The 9,364-nt window shown below is 44.4% G+C and overlaps 1 protein-coding gene across 2 annotated transcripts in view; it reads right to left on the reverse strand.

Annotated features, from left to right (window-relative positions):
* Positions 1-9,364, reverse strand: part of cdr2l (cerebellar degeneration-related protein 2-like) — a 36,462-nt gene that overhangs the window by 25,032 nt on the left and 2,066 nt on the right. The window contains exon 2 of one of the 2 annotated variants that reach the window (XM_020523992.2): positions 2,794-2,906. In XM_020523992.2, coding sequence (XP_020379581.2) covers positions 2,794-2,906 — 113 coding nt within the window. Of the gene's footprint in view, positions 1-1,498; positions 1,649-2,793; positions 2,907-9,364 lie in introns of those variants that run through there. The other variant, XM_048610841.1, reaches the window with a different exon arrangement.

Genomic DNA, 9,364 nt, shown 5'->3' on the forward strand with positions numbered 1-9,364 from the left:
CATGTTGTGGCTGTACAGGACATCGGTTAGGCCACTTCTGGCGTACTGCATTCAATTGTGGTCTACCTGTTATAGGAAGGATGTTGTGGAACTTGAAAGAGTTCAGAAAAGATTTACAAGGACGTTGTCAGGGTTGGAGGGTTTGAGCTATAGGGAGAGGCTGAATAGGCCGGGGCTATGACCCTGGAGCATCGGAGGCTGAGGGGTGACCTTATAGAGGCTTATAAAATCATGAGAGGCATGGATAGGGTGAATAGGCAAGGTATTTTTCCTGGAGTTGGGGATTTCAAAACTAGAGGGTGCAGGTTTAAGGTGAGAGTGGAAAGATATAAAGGGGGCCTAAGGGGCACCTTTTCCACGTAGAGGGTGGTGTGTGTATGGAATGAGCTGCCAGAGGAAGTGGTTGAGGCTGGTACAATTACAACATTTAAAAGGCCTCTGGATGGATATATGAATAGGAAGGATTTGGAGGGATATGAGCCAAATATTGGCAAATGGGACTGGATGAATTTAGGATATCTGGTCAGCATTGACAGGTTGGACCAAAGGGTCAGTTTCAGTGCTGTACATGACTTTAGACAACAAGTGAACTACGGGGAAGCAGTCTAGTCGTTACAAAGTATATTAATCGATTAACCTAATCTTTTATCCTGCCTTTGTGGTATTTAGTATTTTTAGGATTATACTCTTTAGTCTTTTTGTTTCTTTTGCCTTTTAAAACTTGCCCCATCTTCTGGCTTAGCACTAATCTTTGCCACGTTGTATGTTTCTTCTTGTCATTTGATGCTATCCTTACTTTCTCTGGTTAACCATAGTTAGTTTTTCCCCTTCCTAGAATCCTTATTCCTCACGGTGATATCTCTCTACTATGCCTTGAACTATTTTCATAAATGTCTGCCATTATTCCTCAACTTCCTTTTTCAGTCCACTCCAGCCAATTCTGCCCTCATTCCTTTGTATTGATCCTCATTTTAGTTTAGCACTGCTGTTTCTAACCTAGGCTTCTCTTTCTGAAGCTCAGTGCTAAACATGACAAGTGTTATCCTGAACAAAACGGAACGTAAACTCTCATAAAATACCCTCTTTCCATAGAAAAGTAACAAAAGCAGCCCATTACGAAGAGGAGTTGCTCATGGGTAAGGGAACCTTAAGGAACCAAACAGGAGAGAGTGGGAGATGTCATCAGTCAAGATCTAGCACCCTCAAGAGCCAATCACAGATTGATCATTAAAATAAAACAAAGAGCTGCAGATGCTGGAGATCCAAAACAAAAACAGATATTGTTGGAGAAACTCAGCAGGTCTGGCAGCATCTGTGGAGAGAATGCAAAGTTATTGTTTCGGGTCCAGTGACCCTTCATCAGAATGGATGGTAGCTATGAAATGCTGGTGGGTGGGTGTGTGTGTGCATGTGTTTGTTGGGGCCCAGAGAGAGACAACAGCAGTTAGGTAGACAGATCGATCACACTACCCCTCAGCCAATTATAAACGAGCCTTACTTGGACCAATAAAAATACCATTTTTCGGAAAAGCAAATGGTGATGCTGATTCTGCTTTTCCACTAACAGCTCTCCCACACTGAGGTGATGTTTCATTCTAAGGTTTTGGAGTAGATCTGTAGCTCGGGTTGTGGGTGTTGAGGTTGGTTGGCTCGCCGAGCGGGTTTGTTGTTCTGCAGACGTTTCATTACCGTGCTTGGTAACATCCTCAGTGCAGCCTCTGATGAAGCGTTGGTGTGTTTTCCCGCCTGGTTTTTAAACTCTGGGGTCCGTTGCGATGGATTGCCTCACTTCCAGGTTTCCTCCGTAGTGGAATGTATATGGGGTCGAGTTCAATGTGTTTATTAATAGCATGCTTTGTGGAGTGCCATGCTTCCAGGAATTCTCGTGCTTGTCTCTGCCTAGCCTGTCCCAGGATCTTAGTGTTGTCCCAGTCGAAGTGGTGGTTCTCCTTGTCCATGTGGATTGAGATAAGTGAGTAACAGCTCTCCCACACTGAGGCGATGTTTCATTCCCTTGGAGCAGGCTTGAGGGGCTGAATGGCCTATTCCTTCCCCTGTTTTCATGTTTCCCATTACCCTCTCCTTTTGACTTGCCCCACCATTTCCTTTGTTTTCATCTCTGCCACTTCCCCGTCTGAAGCAAGCCCTCCATTTTTACTACCTACCCCTCCCTTTCCCCAGCCCGCCCCTCTCAGAGCTGCTGAGCCTCATTAAACCTCTGCTGTCTCTTAAACTCTCCCAGATCTGAGGAATGGTCATTGAACTGAAACATTCATTCTGTCTGTCTCTCCAGATGCTGCCAAGAAATGGATTTCCTCTGTGAGAAAGGCCACATCTTTCAGATATTTGGTAAACGAATCCAGGGTGACATGAGGAGAATTGTTCTTATGCAGGGAGTTAGCACGATAACTGAGGAAACAGAGAGGGAACATGAGGAGAAACCCGTTGCTTTTGCCTTATGAACTTGCAAAAAAATAACTTGCTATATAACAGGCTCATCAGCAGAGTTATAGCTCATGGAATAAATTGGACAGTAGCAACGTGGATTTGGAATTGGCTGACGGATAGGAATCAGTGAGTAATGGTTAACACATGATTTTCAGTTTGGGGAAATGGGAGTTCCCCAGGGGTCAGTATGGGGATTCATGCTTTTCCCGATATAAACTAATATTCAGGATCTTGGCGTGCAGCGATCAGTCACAGGCCAAATCTAGGTTCTTTTCTTTCAGATCTGTTAACTTGGTGCCAAGCTGCTCCTGATACTAATTCCACCCCTTACCAAACAGCTCTCACCTCAATCTCCTGGACCTGCTCCTGGTTGGTTGCATACATGTGCTGCAGCGAATCTTCCAGCTCCTTGTTTCGCTCGAGAAGGGTTTTGCCCAATTCTGCCGCAAGATGCAGGTCTGCAAGAAACACAAATGTGTATAGTGCGGCACAAAATTAAAAGAAAAAGCTTGCAATTACATCGTGTTTCTCATATCCCCACCCCGAGGCATCCTAAAGCGTTTTACAGCCCATGATGTTTCTATCCAAGTGCAGTCATGGAAACATAGAAAATAGGAGCAGGGGTAGGTCATTCAACTCTTCAAGACGGCTCTGCCGTTCAACATGATCATGGCTAATCAGATCAATCACTGTTGTAAGATTGGGACCTTGCTGTGTGCTTACAGGAGCCACAAAACAGATTAATTGGATCATTATTAAATGATTTTAGTTGAGACTTAAATGTTAGCCAGGACTCCACAGGGAACCCCCACTCATGCTCTTCTGTGAATAGTGCTATGGGATCTTTCTCTCCACCTCAGAATTTTCTGTATTAATTGAAGGTGCCACTTCTGACAAAGCAGCACTTCAGTAGTGCTGCAGTGCCATCATCTGACACAGAAGTGACAGTGATACCTTTAAGGAAAAGATTCATTCCTTATTCAACTTGGATTTTCACCCATTACACAAGTTTCAATGTTTGGAAGGAATTAACATGGAAAACCTAGGATCCTAGAAGCAGGTGTATGCCATTCGTACCTGTTACACCACTCAGTGAGATAGCAGCTCATCTGATAGGGATCTCACCTCCATCGATTTTAAACTGATGAGTATTCTGCAACATGATGTCCACATCCTATCCCCACAGATATCTCAGCTGTCACAATGAAATGATATTTTGTCTGTCAGGAATCTCAGACCCCCTGTTTCCAGTTGAATAAGATCAACAGCGCTTGCTAAAACTGAAATTTGTTCCATAAAGAATGGCCTGAAGAAATTATTTGATAGATACAACTTCACTCTGGACAAAAAGATATGTAAAGGGTGTTAGAATAGATTTTGACCAGCCCTCCCCCTTGAACTTGAGAATGGTAAACTGTGGGCACTCTGCAGTAAACACTGTTTTTTGAAATTGATGTTGGAAAATGTCACTGACACTATGACATGATCTGAGTGTTTTCTGTCTGTTTGCCCCTCTAATATACAACACATTGACCAGGTTTGTATGGAGACAGATGTCTTGAAGTTTATTAACAACATCACCAACAACAACAATTTACATTGCTATAACATCTTGGGTTTACATATAGCCTGGGTTCTGTGCGTATTGCCTACATTGAGCAAAGATAGATATGACTATTACTACCACTATTGATGGGGAGGTGGGTACCTTTAAACTGGAATGGGATATGTTGTGGTTGCATTTAACTGTCTTAAAGGTACACTGCCTATCTGGGATCTGTGCAGTAATACAACACAGTAATAATTCATATTGTTATCTACTAGCTCTGAAAACAATAAAAGCTTTGGTGTCGCAAGGGAAAAGTTTCTATTCTGTCTTTTTTAACATAAAAAGGAACGATCCAAGAGAGAAAACAAGAGACAGTGAGTCAGAGAGCTGAAATCAAGGACCGTTAACTAGAAAGGTGACTGATTGATAAATGTTAAACATTTTTTGAATTAGGCAGAACTTAAACTAGTAGCAGAGAGGTACAAGTACTGGATAGTTAACGTATTTGATATAAAACTACAAATGATCATTGTATATATCTTTAAACATGAAACATCAATTAGTTAACAAAAACACAATCAAGATGGCAGGGCAACTATGTGTTGCAGCTGTCATATGTGGGAGCTGCTGGACACCTTTAGTGATCTACAGCAATCACATCCACAGCTTGAGGAACTCTGGAATCCAGCTTTGGACACGATGATACATCAGGGAGGGGAATAGTTGCCAGGACATATTGTTTGAGCCATGGTCACGCCCTTTATGCTAAGTACTGTATGAGGATCCAGTAGGTAAAGGAGCCTTAGCCCTGCCAATTATCCAACAGGAGCGAGGTACTTATAGCCAATGACAAGGGAGGGGGCTGCAGGGAGGATGAACAAACTGACCTCAGCTACTTTGTGCAAGAGCCCACTCAGTTAAAAAAAAAGAATGTAACAGTATCGGCCAGTGTACGGGCTAATGGCATCCCCTCAGGGTTGGAGAGGGGCTTGGAGTGGGAGGTAAAGGATTGATTTGGCATGGTCCACATGGGAACCAATGAAACAGAGAGAATCAGGAAAGAAGGTTCTGCACAAAGGAGTATGACAGTGAAAACTGTATTCCCTTTTTAATTATCTCCAGATTACTACCTGAGCCATCAGCAAATTGGTAAAGTGTAAACAAGATCAGATGTGAAAATGTGTGGCTCAGTTGAGATGGGCTGTGATTCTGATTCTCTTTCTGCAGCGTTTATCTTGCCGTACTAACAGACTGCTAGGCAATGTGACATCATTTCCAAATATAAAGTTATCCTCACACACAGGCAAATGCTGGGGACACAAATGGATCAAAGAAAGCAACAGCAAGTGAAATGAAATGTCTTAATTGAAAACAAAGCTTTGGTGGTCACCGTCAACAGCTACAGAAATGTATGGAACACTACCTCAAGTTGTATCCACGAAGAACACAGTATCCCAGGAAGCGCTAGGCACCATAGAAAGACTGACTGCCACAGTAGAGCTGGATACCAAACTCACAGAGGAGAAAGCTGCATTCAGCAGGCACAGGAAACTGACCATCCAGTCTCTGCTGGAGGGACAGGGCACTGCCACAGGATCTGTGTGACTCAAAGACTGTGTACAGGAATAGGACCCTGCGCAGGAAAAAAAGTAATTGCACTAAATACTGAAATATCTCTCCAACGGGCACAGTGGGACAACTGCTTGCCTGTGTTATCCTTATCAGTTGGCAGATTCTATCTGAACATCTCCGTTCCGACTCAGAGTGTGGATCCAGAACTGGAAAATCTCAGTCCAGCAGCTGCAAGAGAAACACTCTGAACAAAAGAGACCACGATACATTGCCTTGATTGTTCTCTCTAAGGCTTGCAACCATGTGAGCAAGCTCAGTCTGTTTATGCTGCTGGAGAAAATGAGCTGCTTAATGTGAATCCCTCTCTCCATGACAACAAGCAGCAATGACAGTCAACATCAGAACTCTCCGAGTGGGGTCAAACAAAGTTATGTGCTGACATCGATACTCTTTAGTGTATTCTCTTCTTTACTGCTGTCCTATGTCTTCAGATCATCAACAGGATGTCTGCTACAAACCGGAATGGACAAAGTTGTTCAGGCTTTCTTGCCTGGATCTCAATACAGGGCACAAGTCTTCATCAGTGAGCTGTTCAACTTTAATGATTCCATAATTTCATTCCACACAAAGAAACACCTTAAGCAGCAAAAAGATACACTTCCCCATGCCTGTTAAGAGTCTGGTTTGATTCTCAGCATCAGGAAGTTGGGAATCATTGTCCAAGACATCAGTGCTTATAGATGGCAGCATGGCAATGTTATGCAGAAATCTACGTCATACAATCACTAGCAAGCTATCACTCAATGCTGAAATGAGAACACATACCACAGAAACTCCAAGCTGCATAAGAGCATGTGGGACCACAGTGACCTGACTGAGAACATCAAACTGTGAATCTACCAAGTGTGTGTCCCCTCAATGCTCTCTTCTCCAGTGGAGAGACCTGAGCAACCTATGCTGGGCAGGAACAGTTTCCTCCTTCACTGTTTCAGACTTTTGGCATTTCTTGGCAGGACAAGGTGATTGATTCAGACGTTAGTGGGTGTGCTAATCCCAGCATCTGCCACTCCTGGCTCAGCCATCCTCATTGGATGGAGGACAACCATAAATCCAAAGCCCTTCTGTGTGGTGAGCTGGGCACTGGGGCATGGCCTCCCAGGCATCAGTACATCCATCTGCAGTGGGCAAACACATTGACCCTGCCAACTGGAGACAGTTGCTGGAGCCTGACTGTTTGGAGCAACATGGAAAAGGTGAGCAGAAACAAAAAAGGTGCTCAGCTGGCTGAGAAGATGACAGAGGAAATGGAGAGCAGCGAGTCCTACTCCTTCTCAAATCGGCTCACTCTACAGCAAGTGTGGCAGAGAGGGCCATACCAGCGTGGGGCCCCTGAGCCACACCACACAACAATGCTGAACAGAGACAACCATTGTGGTACACAGACAATGTCTGATAGATGGAAGGCTGCCAAAAGGACAGAGTTCTCCTCTTAGAGAATCATTTGTCTTTGGAATTCTCTTCCCCAGACAGCAGATGAAGTTGGGTCATTGAATACAGTGAAGACCAAATTAAATAGACTTTTAATCTCTGGGGCGTGGGGGTGGAGGCACAGGAATGGGAATGGAATTAATGCCACAATCAAATCAGCATTGGTTCAAGAAGCCAACTAGCCTACTCCCCCACCTCCTTCTACTTATTATGGCCCAGTACAGAAGGTAGTGCAGTGCTGGTCTGAGGCAACAGAAAGGCTTCTATGGGACTACTTACAAGTTGGTGGACTGGTCCATATTCAAGAACTCAATGGTCAACCTAAATGAGTATGCCACTACTGTCACCGACTTCATTAGTAAGCGTGTGGATGACTGCGTGCCAAAGAAGTTAATCCAAAAATTTCCCCAACTGGGAACCATGGGTGAACCGGGAGATCCACTCCCTGCTCAAGTCCAGGTCTGAGGCTTTTAAGTCAGACAACCCTGAACCATTCAGGAAATCCAGGTATGACCTTTGTAAGGCCATCAGAGACGCTAAGAGGCAATACCAAACTAAACTAGAGACCCAGACCAACTACATCATTTGTGGCAAGGCTTATATGACGTAATGGGCTACAAGGTGAAGTCAAACAGAATCGTGGGCAACAGTACATTCCTACCCAACGAGCTCAATGCATCCTAAGCTTTGAACAGAAGGTCAGTGAAACAATGCTATCTATCCCGACACACTCTGTCAATGCCACAGATGTTAGCTTGGCCTTCTTGAGAGTGAGCCCACAGAAAGCGACTGGTCTGGATGGAGTCCCCAGCTGTGCACTCAGATCTTGTACAGACCAGCTGGTGGGAGTATTCGCAGACATCTGTGACCTCTCCTTAATCCAATCTGAAGTCCTCACCTGCTTCAAGAAGACCACCATCATCACAGTGCCAAAGGAAAATCATGCCTTAATAACTACTGAAGTGTTTTGAGAGGTTAGTCATGGCTCACATCAACTCCAGCCTACGAAATTGCCTTGATCCGCTATAATTCACCTACTGGCACAACAGGTCCACAGCTGAAGTCATATCCCTGGCCCGACACTCATCCCTGGGACATGTGGATAACAAGGATACCTACATCAGGCTTATACTTATACAGTTCCACCTTCAACACAATAATTCCAACCAAACTCATCTCTGAACTCCAAGACCTAGGTCTCAGCTTCCCTCCTCTGTAACTGGACTGACCCGCAGACTGCAATCAGTAAGAATAGGTGACAACACCTCCTCCACCATAATCCTCAACACCGGTGCCTCGCAAGGCTGTGTACTCAGCCCCTTACTGTATCTCCTTATACAATCAGGATTGTGTGGCCAAATTCTGCCCCAACTCCAGACACATGTTTGCTGACAACACCACATTGTAGGTCAGATCTCAAACAATGATGAGACAGAATACAGAAAAAAAAGATTGAGTGCTTAACAGCATGCTGTAAAGATAACAATCTCTCCATTAACATCAGCTAAATGAAGCATCTGGTCATTGACATCAGGAAATGGAGTGGAGGGCATGCCCCTGTCTGCATCAATGGTGCTGAGATAGAGATGATTGGGAATGTCAAGTTCCTGGGAGTGATGATCACCAACAATCTGTCCTAGTCCACCTACTTTGACGCAACTGTCAAGAAAGCACAACAATGTCTCTACTTCTTCAGGAGGCTAAGGAAATTCAGCATGTCCACAAGGACTGTTACCAATTTTTAGAGATGCACCTATCTGGATGCATCACAGCTTGGTATGGCAACTGATCTTCCATAGAGCGCAAGAAACTACAGATTCTTGAACACAGCCCAGTCCATCGCAAACCAACCTTCCATCCGTTGACTCCATCTATACTTCCTGCTGCCTCGGGAAAACAACAAATGGTGACAATAAATTAATTAGTCCATCCTGACTTGGAAATATGTCAACGTTCCTTCACTGTTGCTGGGTCAAAATCCTGGAATTCCCTCCCTAAGGGCATTGTGGGCCAACCTACAGCACGTGGACTGCAGCGATTCAAGAAGGCAGCTCACCCCCACCTTCTCAAGTGGCAACTAAGGATGGGGAATAAGTACTGGCCAGCCAGCGATACCCACATCCCACGAGTAAATTTAAAAAAGAATGAGGGCACTGCACATGCAGAATTAATATATCAACATGTACAGGTTGGCAGGATGCCTTATTTTAATTGATCCCCTCAAATTGCTTTCACAATCAATGCTGTACCCCAGTGTTATACAGTGTCAGACCTGTCCCCACCAGTGCTGTACCCCAGTGTTACACA

Source organism: Rhincodon typus, chromosome 23 (assembly GCF_021869965.1).
Source record: "Rhincodon typus isolate 14 chromosome 23, sRhiTyp1.1, whole genome shotgun sequence".
In the NCBI taxonomy this organism is placed as follows: domain Eukaryota; kingdom Metazoa; phylum Chordata; class Chondrichthyes; order Orectolobiformes; family Rhincodontidae; genus Rhincodon; species Rhincodon typus.